General features: G+C 41.6%; 1 protein-coding gene across 2 annotated transcripts in view; it reads right to left on the bottom strand.

Moving 5' to 3' along the window:
- Positions 1 to 674: 674 nt before the first annotated feature.
- RNLS (renalase, FAD dependent amine oxidase) overlaps positions 675 to 13835 on the bottom strand; it is a 115142-nt gene continuing 101981 nt past the window's right edge. For both annotated transcript variants that reach the window (XM_054983226.1, XM_054983227.1), the window contains one exon: positions 675 to 3304. In XM_054983226.1, the coding sequence (XP_054839201.1) occupies positions 3152 to 3304 (153 nt within the window). In that variant the 3' untranslated portion in view covers positions 675 to 3151. The remainder of the gene's footprint in view (positions 3305 to 13835) is intronic.

Here is a 13835-nt window from a genome sequence, read left to right as displayed (position 1 = left end):
ATTTTTATTATCTCATCCAGTCATTAGCAAAATGTGTGCAGGGCATCACAATGCACTGCTTAAAGTATGGTTTCCCTTGAAGAATCAAACTTACCGCTTGGATGCATTCACTATGCCATGCCATGCCATGCCACTGGTACATTGGGGTGTGTGTGTCTGCGCAGCATTGATTTTGCCTCTTTCTGCCCTGTATGGACACTATCATTATCACACGAGAGACTGTGTGATTGTTGTTCCCCAATGCAGCCCATGCTATATTTGACAGCTGTGGTGGAATCTCAAACGTATCACCTTGAACCAGGAAGCGTGGTTCCCTCTCTGAACCTTGACTGACTGGGTAAAGAGAAGTGTGTAGAGGTGTGCGATTTCATTTTTTCCATGTAAAAATACACCCCTAAAATAAGGTATTGGTATTGTTTGGTTACATTTGGGAATCCTGATGATATCTAGGGTTCTCTGATATACCAATATTTCTATCTCAATATCCAGTAATCACCTGGGCCACCATCTCAAGGGTTGCAGCAGCTTGTTTTTCTCACTTTGCACATTTCCTGGGCAAAAAAAGGGTGGGGCAGAGGCAAAGTCACTCTCATGGGTGAATGGCATGGCTCATTAGGCAGAATTCAACTGTCTGTCCAATTACAACTATTCTTTCATAGACTACGTGAGAAAATAATTGTGATTGGACAGACAGTTGAGCTCTCCCTAACAAGCAATTCCAGTCACCTCTCAGTGACTCTGAGAGTCACTGTACCTCTCCCCTTTTTTTTTGCCTGGGAAACCTGCAAAGGGGAAAAAAACAAGCTGCTACAACTGACTGCAGCTTCAGAGTGAGATTTATTTTTGGAACGCATGCCATCTTAATTCTGTTGGGATTATCTGGTTTGGCATTGCTTCTGTTGGGCTTTGGAGGTTCTTTTGTGTGTTTCCTACCTTGGAGACAGCATTGGGTCCCCCCCATAGGAAACAATGGAGGGTGGTTGGGGGCACCTTGTTCAGGGACCCATAAAATTGGACCGCTTGACCCAATCATCTTGGGGTTCTTTACTGGACAGGAAGCCTTCAGTTCATTGCATTTTTTGTGTCATCTGCATTAAAAACAGCCCCTCCAGCCCCCTAAAAAGACTCCAGTTAATTTTGGAATCCTGAAAAAAAAACCCTAGATCTGAATACAAAACCAGACTGGGAAGACAAATATTGTGAATATGGATATTTACGGCCTTCCTGATACCCAAATCTGAAAAATACTTTTTTTTAAAAAAGTGCACATCCTAGAAATTTGGGACACTGGAAAACAATATTAATTGGGCTATGTTGCAATGGCTAGCATGCCTGCTCATAGTTTAGGGAGCTGATGGAGAAAATATATGCATCTCCAGGGCTTTTTTTCAGCTGGAACGCAGTGTAATGGAGTTCCGGCACCTCTTGAAAATGGTCACATGGCCGGTGGCCCCGCCCCCTGATCTCCAGTCAGAGGGGAATTTAGATTGCCCCCCGCGCTGACATGGTCACCCAAGGGCAATTTAAACTTTAAAAAACTCCCCCCTTGTTCCAGCTGACCCAAAGCGACATTGTGCGGTTGTGAGTTCCACCGCTGAGTTCCACCACCTCTTTTCCGAGAAAAAAAGCCCTGTGCCTCTCCTTTCAAGTGTATTTATTTTTACATCACATTTTATCCTGCTGTTTCGTCAAGAAACTCAGGATGGTGAACAAAGTGGCTAGCCTAGTGAGCTTATGATTTAGTGGACATTTGAACCTGGGCCTCACAAATCTTAGTATGACACTGTAATCACTACATTGCAAAGGCTCTTAGTGTAAGATTTCCTTCAGTTTAATCCAGAAGAACGCTGTGCCTCAGCTACCGAAGATCTAGCAAACACTGATCTAATTAAATAGTAATCGTCACAGTGCTTACAAGGGGTCTGATCCTATGCATTAGTGTTTTGTACCTGACACAGATGGAACTCACTGGCTCTGATCTGTGGCTTTTTTGTCAGCTCAAGTTACTGACTGCTGTCTGATCCTCTGCCCAATATCCTTCATTGCGGCTATTTCATTGAAAGTTGGCGTCTGCCCTGATGCAGTGCAGTGATACAACATAAAACTAATAGTTTGGAAGGATATAGGGCGCTGCACCACTACAGATACAATTACCTTGTTTGGAGATTCTGGTGGCTCTATATTCTTTGTCACTATGAGATGCGATTGCAGCTCTGCTTATGTCAACAGAACTGCTATGGCCTCACAGTACTTAGGTACTTAAATATATTCTGAAGTGGTATCAGGTAGTCCCATGCCTCACAAAGCACCTGTTCTGTGAAAGTTGCTTCTAAGGTCTCATTTACAGAGCCATGTTTAATGTGGAAGAGTTAACATGAGGTGACATTTCTTCTCTGTTATTCATGTGGTTAAATGTTCTTGTAAAATTAATCAAAAGGTAATATAAGAAAGCGTAGAATTTATCTTGTTGCTCAGGGACAGGATATGCTTGTCCCATATTCTTCCTGTTTCTCTGCAACACCACCACATTCAAAATACGGTCTCCTTACCGCAATGGGGAAGATATAAAGGCTGTAATTTTGGATGTGATGTTGTTGCAGAGAAACGGGAAGCAGAAAGAATTGGAACATTCTCTTCCTGTACAGTAAAATAACATTCAAAGCATGTTTTGAAACAAACAAGATTCCCCCCAATTCCCATATCCTAGTATTGTTTATGATCACCTGAACATTTCACAAGTCCATTTTACCATGCCAATATGAAAAATAAAATAAGACCAGGGTTTTACTGTTCATCAAGGGTTGGAAATAAAGAATGTAATCCTAGGTTTCTTCTTCCCACTTCTCACTCCAGATGACCTTCCATCAATTTCATGGCATAATTGGGGTGAAGATAGGAAACATACTGCCCTTCTCCAGGTACTTCTGACACCCAGTGAAGCCAGAAAAACTATGACAGTTATTGTTCCCAAGGCAGAACAAATAAATAAGCAACATTCACTACTAGTGCTATAAACCTGAGAAACTTTCGAAGCCTTTTCATGAGTTATTTTCTTAAAATAGAGGACAAGTAGGTCATGTATACTGAGTTTTAGTATATCATTATATAATTCATTATAAGCTGATGTTGGAAAAGAAACTCAATGAAAATTCTACAAATTGAATTTTAAAGCCTCCACAATACTCATGGCTGAATCTATACAACCATCAAAGTTGGAATGAATAAATCCATCGCCGCCACATACAAGGAATGGTTTGGTATGAAGAGTTATTTGTCCTGGACAGCCAAGGAAAGCTTTAGTAACCTGTAAAAAAGAGGTGCAGGAGTGAGAGTATGTACTGTTTAATTAAACTGAATGACATGTGAGTCATAGCTCAAGGAAACATGTGTCTTAACTGGAAGAGACAATCTCCTAATTGTAATTAATATCTATCACAATAAACATTTTATGTTTAATGCTCTCTTGTTCTTTGGCAACATGTTTTATGACTTGGGATTGAGAAAAGAATTGAAACCTCTATAAAGCGCAGAAATATATTTGCACCCATTAATTTCTGTATGATTTATACCTGGGAATTTTTAAAAACCATCTTAAAAGGTTCACACCCACTTCTTGTCCTAATTAGAGCTCCAGGTTTCTTAATACAGGAGTTAGTACCTCATTATACAGGTGCTACTATACCACAATGTCAATGGTTTTGTTTGGATAAAACTCACACAGTCTTTTGTCCAGGCCATTGTCATAGGTATGCTACTTCATTATTGGTCAGTTTTTAATGCTGACTGTACACATACCCACACGTCTATCTAGTCAATTTTGGAATGAAGTATTAAAAGAAAGTAATTTCTAATCTAGTTCATCATTGCAGCTTTGCAGGTCTTCACAATGTCTCTGTTTTTCTCCTCTCCACCAACACTGGCTTGTATTTTCCCCATTATTCTTTAAAAAGGAACTAGAGAACAACATGGAAGTTCAAGATGAGAAGGTACATAGGAACTGAGAACAGATGAAGCCACACAGTCTAGTGCATCTAAAATATAATGTATGTCCAACCTATGATGGGAAAAGAATTCTCTAAATGGTAAACAGCAGTCATTTCTCAGGGCAAAATAGGCTCTACATGTTTTTTGGAGTGGATCATTTTGGAGGATGAGGGAAAGAGATTCCTTTTAGCATCAAACAGACCTGTTTACAGAAACAGAGTACACTATAAATAAAAGGAGCATGGACTATGGTTACTGCTGATACAAATGGGAACAACTGTTTATATGTTTATAGATATGGAATGTGTCTGGGTTCTTTAAAAGGACAGATCTACAAATTAATGTCAACAGGGCAAAATACCAACTGTCACTTATCAAAACCTCTGGCTTAGATAAAAGAAGTGATACTGTAATTCTTTATCTTGACCTATCAAGATGCCAACCAAATGAAGAAAATTTGTATGGAAGGTCATGAGGAATGGCCAACAGGGAATGTTCTTTGTTGGTTTTGACCCATCTTCTTTTCATTTAGCTCTGGCTTCTCTTCGCTTGATGCTCTTGGCCTACCTTTGCTTCCTGTATTCCCCCTTCTCCCAGTCCTCTTGCCCCATTTCCCCCATCCTGTATTCTTCACTTCCTCCATCTTTTCTTAGCCTCACTAGCTAGTGTGTTCTGCATCCCTTCCCTTGGTCATAAATGACTTCTTTCACACCTCTACATACGTAGGCTGTATGTTCTTGGCTACATCCTCCTCTTCCACAGCCTATAGCCATATTTTCCTACAGATCCTCTATAGGAATGTTTATAAAAGTATAACATTAGGATAGGTGAAATCTTCCTTGAGTCATTTTTTTTCTTGTTATCTTGCAAAAACCTGGAGAAACGATGTCCATTTCCCAAAGTCTTATCCTGTAGTGGAGGAACTAAGCAGTACCAATGCAGAAGCACAACTAAATAGAAGCAGCTTGGTCCTGTATGCTCATTCATTCTTGACTGTTAGTGGCAGGCTTATTAAACTCGGCCTCTTGTCCACACTACTGCACATGTAATTTCTTTAATGCAAAGTGAAGCTGATCAGGTGGCCAGCCAACCTTTTGAATTACCAGCATGGAAAGCCTAACATTCATGTTTTAGTGATAGCTAGTGAAACCATGCAAATAGGTGTGGGTAGATTACGATTATCATAATAATTTCATAAGTCTGCAATTGCAATCATTTTTAGGGAATGAAAAATGTTTTTTGCTGCAAAGTGAAAAGCGGTTGTTAGTGTTCCCTTCAGCAACAGCTGATAATTAACAACTAATTCATGAATGCTATGCCCAAAAGAGAACAGGAATTGGTTTCTAATAAAAAAGAACTAAAAGCAAACTGCAGGGAGAAAGGGAGATCTTGTTGAATAGGATTTATTTCTGTTGTGATTAAACATACAGGATTTTTGCTATAGTGATGAGTACAGCCAGATTTTTATGGCGCATATACTGCTATATTAAGTGCCGCAGAACTCCAGTTTCAATTTCACTTGTACTTGAATATATACTTTTTGGCTTGTCCATGTAGTGAAAGGGAATCATATCATACTAACTGGAACATTCATTAATTACATGTGGATTTGTATGTTCTATTAACATGTCTCAGCCGCAGGTCTCATATATAAAAGCAATGTTGACCACTGCCACAAAGAAATGCGTAAGAATGTGATTGTGTGAAATTTCATTGCTCCACTAAAAAGCAGTTTTATTTTATACTGTTACTGATCCATTTTCTTTACTTTGTTCCTCAATCTTCAGCCTTTAAATTATATATAAAAATGCATTTATTGAGAGCATTTTAAACCCACTTTTCTCCAAAATTAGATTCAAGGATGCAGTGCTTTGAGACTTCTTAAATATTTGTAATTTTATAAAATGTAACTTTAGCTAAAATTATACAAATACCTCTGAAATATTCCCAACCCATCCATACACAACAGAACACCAATCTTATCTACTTACTTGGTACAAAAAACAACCAGATGTGCCAAGCGGGGGGTGGGTGGGGGGAGAAAGCCTAAGAGGAAGAAGAAGGGAAGATGGGAAGCATCCCATCTTGGTTCCCCTTTCCCTTTAGCTACAATCTTACCACAGTCTATCTACCTGCCCTCTTATTTATTATCTTTGTGGTGAAGGTCTTGAAACTTGATGCAGTAGGCTGGCAAAACCTTTTCCCCCACCCCCTTCGCAGCAGCATCCTTTACCCTTTAAGAAAGCTTTGTGCCTTCAAAACAGAAACCAATCGGCTGTCATATGTGGACCATGGCAGGGGATTTTAACTTCCTTTAATAATGGAAAGGATAGGCTTTTAGGAGATATCCTGAGATTCTGACAGCCTCCAACAGCCTATTTTGGCTTGCGTGATTCCATGTTTGGCAAATGAGCCGACAGAAAAAGCAGCCTCTCTCTGGACGGTGCAGAATACAGCGGATGAGTCATGCAGAGCATTACAGTGACATCTGCTAGCGCTGCTCTAGTGTGGATCCAGAAAAGCCTGCTTGTTTAAAGCCCTTCTTCAAATGGAAGGGGAGGGGGAGAGTTTAATGGCTGGGGAAAAAATTCTCTTCCCTAAACTGTAATGCAGTGCCAGACTGCATTTTTTAAAAGCTGCAGCTGCTCAAGAGACATGCAGAGGGGCACACAACCAATGGCAGTACCTAGGAGCAATCGGTCTGCAGAAAAACGATGTGCCGGATGAATCCAAGTGCACACATGCACGATCAGATCTTGCTAAGGCACGGGCGCAAAAAGCAAGGCCGGTTTTACTTTCTGTATTTTGATCAAAGCAGCAAGGGTCAGAAAGGACAAATGGATTAAATCAGAACCCGTTTATAAATTTAAAATACTACATACCTTAGACAGTATTAATCAAAATGCCTAGTTTTCTAAAATCCACAAATTCCACTGAAAAAGACTTGGTACGGCTTACCTGTTCTTTTCCTTTATTGCTGTCTGCTCCTACTCAAGAAGCCAAAGCTTCCTCCTCCCCCTCTCTAAAATTTATCAGGATCATGAAGGGGTTATTTTGCAGGCAGCTCCAACAGAAATTTCAAAACATGGAACAGAACACTGATGGACATTTTGGTGCACAATGAACTATTTATAACATAGACCTATAAGAAGAAGGTGTGCAGTTTGATTTGGAATTCAGATTAAAATACCAAATTTTGGCTGATTCAGTAAAATCCAGGTATTCCAAAACAGGTATTCTGAATTTTTAATCAAATTTTCAGTAAAAATTTGGTAAAATTTGGCCACTGTTTTCTATAGGAAAATTTGTGTGTGTGTGTGTGTGTCATTTTTCAACCAAACCGTGACATTTGGAGGGAACCTATTCCTGAATGTCCTCTAAAGACCCTCCAAGCTTTATGAAGACTGGGCCCCCCTGGGGCCCAAAGAAGGTGCCCCAGCACACCCTCCATTTCCTAAGGGGAAAATATCTGGGGGATATCGGGGGTGGGGGTGGGGTAGGAGTGGCATTTTTCAAACAACTCCACCAAATTTGCAGGGGACCTACTCCTGGCTGTCCTTGAAACACCTCCCAAATCTCAGGAAGATTAAACCTCAGGGGCCAACTCAATGAGCCCCTGAACGAGCTGCCCCCAGTTACTCCATTGTTTACTATGGGGAAAAGGAAAAGCAGAAACACACTGGTGCAAGACTGCCACGGCCAAGCAACACTCCCAAATGCAAGCTAAGCTCATCTCAGAGAAAGCCCAATAGAACTAAACTGAAGAACAGGAATTGAATCTACCCAGAAGCAGTGTGAAGCGAGGAAGCCAACATTACATCAGAGAATCACATCCATTCCACACAAACCAAACTGAAGCAAGGGATACTGTTGCAGCTTAGGGCCAAGCTACAAGTGACGAATTACACTTGAATGGCAAGTGAACAGACTCACGTGAATTCCTCCCTGTTCACTTGCGCTCCACTTGCACTCCATACGCGATCGAGTGGGGTGCAAGTGGAGCGCAAGTGAACAGGGAGAAATACACGTGCGTCTGTTCACTTGCCATTCAAGTGTAATTCGTCACTTGTAGCTTGGCCCATAGCCTAACAGAAACAAAGTGAAGCAGTGGGACCATCATCACGCTACAGAATAATACTCATTCCACCCAAATGAAATTGAAGCATGAAACACTGTTGTAACTTAGCCCAACAGAACCACTATCATTCACAGCAGGCAGGCACAGGGTTGAGCCAGTGGAGAAACACCACAGAACAGAACCAAGCAGTACCTAGCCACAAGTACAAGGCATTCCCTTGCTTCAGTTTACTTCTGTTGCGTTAGGTTGCAATAGTGTCCTAGGATCCAATATTCCTGAAACTTGGGGGGAAGGGGGGGGTTCCTGTAGATAAAAAAACTTAATAAAGTCGTCCAGCTTGCACCTGGTTGTTTCTTCTTCTACATACAGTCTCTAGTGCCATTTCCAACAAAAAGGAAGAGAGCTCCTGCTTTTCTCCATCAAGTTCCTGAGCTGGGCTTAAAAACCAAAATTATATCTGTGCGCCAGAGTGGGACAAACTGACTTTAAAAACCACAGATATTAACACCCTACTTGGGGCTGTTCAGTCAAAGCAGGGAAACTGAATTTTGGTGGAAAAAAATCTGCCTCACAGTGGGGAGAGGGTGGGTCCATCATACCCCCCTCCGAGTGATTTTCTCAGAGAAAACAATGGCCAGATTTTTTGGAAATAGCCAAATCGAATTAGAGAGTCAATTCAGAATTCAGGGAATTCCTAATTTTTTCTCTGTCTTGGTAAAAAAAAAAATCAGATTTACTGGGGGTTGGTATACACCCCTAAAACAATGTTTTTCTTCTTCTGGTTAAGACATAATGGAATTGAAAATCTTAATGGAACTATAGGATGCAGATGAAGAAATGAGCAAGAGAAGATTTTTTTTTAAAAAGAGAGAGCAAGACTGAACAGAATAAAGAATGCCCCAAATGTTAAGTTTCCTCCTTAAATTATCCTTGGATTTTTTTTTTTTTTAGTTTTGTGCTACTTTTTCTGGATCAAAAGATTTGTTTAGAAGTGCAATTGAACTACAAATGTCAGGTTTACTGCTCTAGTTCCCTTTTGTTATGTTTGCCACTAGAAACAGGAAAACATAAAGCCTCACCCTTGGTGAGAATGTAAGCTACTGAGTAATAATAACATCTCTGGTAATACCACACTGTAAAAAAAGATTGTTCCCTAGATAAGATGGCTATTTGCCGCTGGTGTTGAACTGGCACAGAGAGAACTCAACCTCTGTGCCATTCAGCATGCAGCCAGCTCACCTGGGACAGTGATGAGAATGAAAATGAGCAAAGTGTTTCTCTGCTACAGAGATTCCCTAAGCGAGTCCCCTGATAGGGAAGGGCACACAGAGAGATAACGGGGAAGAACACCAACAAGTGGACAAGGCTCATGAAGATAGACAATGAGAATTTGCCAGTAAAGTGTCTCTGCCTCTTTCCTATGGTTATTAGATTGCATATTATTGTATTTTACAGTTGTTTTTATTCTAAGAACTAAGTCTGGCTGCACATGCAGGAAGTGCATACTTAAAAGCATGTGTGTGTGTGTGTGTGTGTTTATATATAGCAGGGTATATCTCATACCTCATATGGGAAGACAACTGCAGTGCTGAAGATTATCAGCTATGAGCTGGAAAACCCACAAGCAGAATCTCAGCTCAGCTGCAGATGCTCGCCTTATATAAGTGGAAACAATATTGCTGGCCCAACTTTATAGAGTCATTTTTAAGAATGTTTAGTTAATGTGTATGCAAATCACTGTGAGTATGAAGTATTATGTAAGTGGATAGTATGATAATTATCACTCGCCATCCACAACAGTTCTGGAGGGTAGGAATGCTTTGCCATCAGCTCATCTCTGGACAGGCTCATATGTGGGATGAATAAATTACCTGAGCCAGAAGAAGAAATAAAAAATAGAGGTATTTCCAGCTACAGAAACTGAGTCCATTAAAATCTAAAGAAGAATATGCTGGCGATTATGGAGAAAAAAACAATGGCCCACAGATTGGAAATGCTCAATCTACATTCCAATTCCAAAAAAAGAGACATCAAAGATTGCAGCAACTATCGGACCATCACATGAATTTGCCACCCAAGCGAAGTGATATTCAACATTTTACAACAAAGACTCTTATTATATATGTAATAAGACATGCCAAATGTTCAAGCCAGCCCAGATTCAGAAAAGTAAGAAGCAGTAGAAATCATAATGCAGATTTATGATGGTTACTAGAGCACACCAGAGAATTTCAAAAGAAAATCAGTTTGTGTTTTATAGATTACAGCAAAGCTTTTGAATATGTGGCTCATGAAAAGCTATGGATAGTTTTAAAAAAAATGGGTGTGCCACAACATATGACTGTGTTCATGTGCAACCTGTATTCTGGACAAGAAGCTACTGTTAGGACAGAATAATGGAAAAACGGAATGGTTTTCAGTTGGCAATGGTGTCAGACAAGGATGTATGTTATCTCCTTATCTGTTCAATCTATATGCAGAACATATTATAAGGAAAGCTGGATCAGATACAGATGAAGATGGAAGGAATGTTAAAAATTTGAGATGACACCATTTTACTGCTAGCCCTGGGGTTGCAAGCCTTGGTTGAAGATCTAAACCGTGTGGGAGGCAATGGAGGGGAAGTAAGCTAAGGGAGGTAATGGGGGTCCTCCGTCCCTGAACATTCTAGACAGTACATGCTAGGGTACATGTGCCCCCCCCCTCTCTCACACACACACAAGAAATTTAGCATGACCATACAAGGTTATTATTAGACATGGGCACGAACCAAAAAATTTTAACGAACCAGTGGTTTGTGGTTCGGTGCCGACGACAATCCCGAGGTCGCAAACCGCAACGAACATTTTCCGTTGCCGAACCGGTTTGTGGTTCACGGAACGGCCCCCGTGGCACTTAGAGAGCCCATATTCCTGGGGAGTGTTTTGCAAGCTCTCCTACAGCCATCACCAAAGTTTGGACAAGATTGCAAAAGGGATCTTGGAGTTATACCCTCTCCAATCCAAGGCCACTAGGAAACTCCCACAAAAATCCAAGCTGAATTATACTCTCAGTCTCTCTCCCCAAAGGCTAGCAAGTGGCAAGCAAGAGCTCTGTCCCACTCCACTGCTCGCTGAAAGTGAAACCCAGCCTGGGAGCCCACAGCTATTTATAAGCACAGGTCCCATTGAGCAATGCAGGATGTCTGTATTTGGCCGTCAGAGCTGCCTATCAGGGTTTGCAGGGATGAGATTGGAGTGCCCATGGCTACAGAACACCCCCTTCCCCCTCCCTCCCCTGGGTGTCTTCTCCCAACTTGTAACCGCTTTGCAGCTCTGTGGTTGGAAGGAAGACCTGCCGATCAAGGTAAGCTGGGCTTCCATTCAGGTTTCCAGGGTGACAGAAGGAGCGCAGACAGAGTTCAGGCATTCCCCCTGCTCCGTTGCCAGGGGAATTGATTGCTGGCGTCTGAGTGTCTGGCTTCCCGAACCACGGCCAAATGCACCGAACCAGGCCTCTCCTGAACACTGGTTCGTTGGCCGTGGACAATCACGAACCGCCAGATTGCGATCGCCAATTTCGTGGGTTTTTGAAGTTTATAATGTGGTTCATGCCCATCTCTAGTTATTATGACTGATGATGTTCTCTTTTCCAACTCAGGTGGTTTCCACAGGGCTGCTTTTCTCTGCCTTGGCATTCAAACCAAAGCATGTTTCCATGGTGATGAATCCACACAGCATCCTCCTATTTTGCTACAATCTTTTTTGAAAGATGACAAAGTGGGTTTGTTTGCCATGTGGATGGGAATGTTCAGATTTTTAAATCTCCTTGCCTTACATGTATGCCATTTTACAACCCACGTTTCCTTGTAACTGCTGCCCCTGCCCCCTGGAAGGCTTTTAATTTTTTTTTAAAGTATTCATGCGAAGAGTTGGCTTGGGAGCCAAGCAAGGATGGGGAAAGAACTTCTCTTACCTACTCCGTCCTATAAGCTGAACTGTGATCAGTGCATACATGCTGGGCGTTGCCCCCCCCCCCGGAGGCCCTACTACAAGTGCTTCTCATTTGAGCTCCAATCCCACACTAAATGTTACTGATCACTTGGCAGCCCTTCTGCTGCTGCTGCCCACTCATCACTATCTCCTTCCAAGCACAGCATGAAGAATGGAATTGGAGTGTAATAGAGAAGCACTCCCAGTAGGGATTATAAGGAGATGAGAGAGCAATTTCTGTCCTGCAAGTAATGATGACAGCCTTGGACCAGGGTGGGGGTGGAGAAGCCCCTTTTCCAGCCTGTCTTAGATTCCAAGGTAGCTCCAAGTACTAATATATGTATTTTTAAAGGCAAAGCCCTTCAGTGCATGGGTGGAAATGGCAGCTGAAGAACAAGGGTGATCAAAAGGGTGATCAAAAGAGTCCAGTAGCACCTTTAAGACTAACCAACTTTTCTGTAGCATAAGAACCACAGCTCTCTTCGCCAGATGCATTTTACAACCCTCGTTCCCTTGTAACTGCTGCCCCTGCCCCCTGGAAGGCTTTTAACTTTATATTAAAAAAAGTATTCATGCTTAGAGTTGGCTTGGGAGCCAAGCAAGGATGGGGAAAGAACTTCTCTGTCCTATAAGCTGAACTGTGTGGATGTCCTGTGTGGACATTCTGGCTGTGAATATCTCCGCACTCACAGCACCAAGGAATGGAGAATGAAGCAGCCTTTGGGTGTGTATTAAGTGTGAAAGGAATGCCTTTCAGATGCTTTAATGGAGGCAAATCAACACTGCTCTTGAGCCTTTGAACTTTAATTGGGAGGGTCCATTTTTAGTTGGAGCTAGGTTAGGATTTCACAATATAAATATATTCCTTTATTGATGTTACAGATGCACCAGTTAGAAAAGTTCTTACACCACCATACGGCTGAGGCCACTCTCTTTATTCACCACACTGTAACTGGATTCTGTCAGAGACTTCATGGATAGAGAAGCCTTTGATTGCTGGTGCTAATGTTGTCTTATCATAATTAAACTGTGGGATTGAGTGCTGCAGCTGTGCTGCTAAGTAGTATCAATAGAAATTTGGGCGGACTAATCCCATGTCTTCCATGGATAATTGTAATGTTTGCATTTTAATCCTGGGATTGTATTGGGCCCATTTGAAGGACATAATGGCTGCATTGAAATAACAAACAGGATAAATTCTGCTTGACAGGATCTGGGGAAAACCCATCTATCCGTATTCCTTTCCCTGCTGTGTCAATTGATGACCAGAATTTTAAAACAAAGATAGCTTGAAAGTAATTAGTGTGCACCATTTTAAGATTCTGAACTGTCAGTTCTTGCCCTGACCTGGATAGCTCAGGCTAGCCCAGTCTTGTCAGATCTTGGAAGCTAAGGTGGGTAGCTTGGACGGGAGATCATGAAGGAAGCCCAGGGTTGGTATGCAGGGCACAGACAATATAATCAAGTGGGGCTAGGTGGAGCATCATTAGAACGTGTAATGAGATATGGGGAACATTATGAGGACCCCAAATGAGATTCAGCATGTACCTCTGTGTCCTTTGATGCAATGCTGCAAAACAACGCCAGAAGAAAAAAGATTTGACAGTACCTTCTGAACTAGCTCAATCACATGTGGGGAAAATCTGGTGCTCTCTACCAGCATTATTTGATTAAGGTTGCTTATATACACAGGATTAAGTTTCACTAAACTCAATATGTCTTCCTTTTGAATAAACAGACCTGTTCGGGTTCTAACTTTTTGGGGAGCTTAGTTATCTAATTTGGGCTAAGTCTGTAATCTA

The sequence above is a fragment of the Eublepharis macularius genome, chromosome 6, assembly GCF_028583425.1.
Source record: "Eublepharis macularius isolate TG4126 chromosome 6, MPM_Emac_v1.0, whole genome shotgun sequence".
NCBI lineage: Eukaryota > Metazoa > Chordata > Lepidosauria > Squamata > Eublepharidae > Eublepharis > Eublepharis macularius.
The sequence above is the reverse complement of the archived record's forward strand: the minus strand, read 5'-3'. Positions and strand labels throughout refer to the sequence as shown.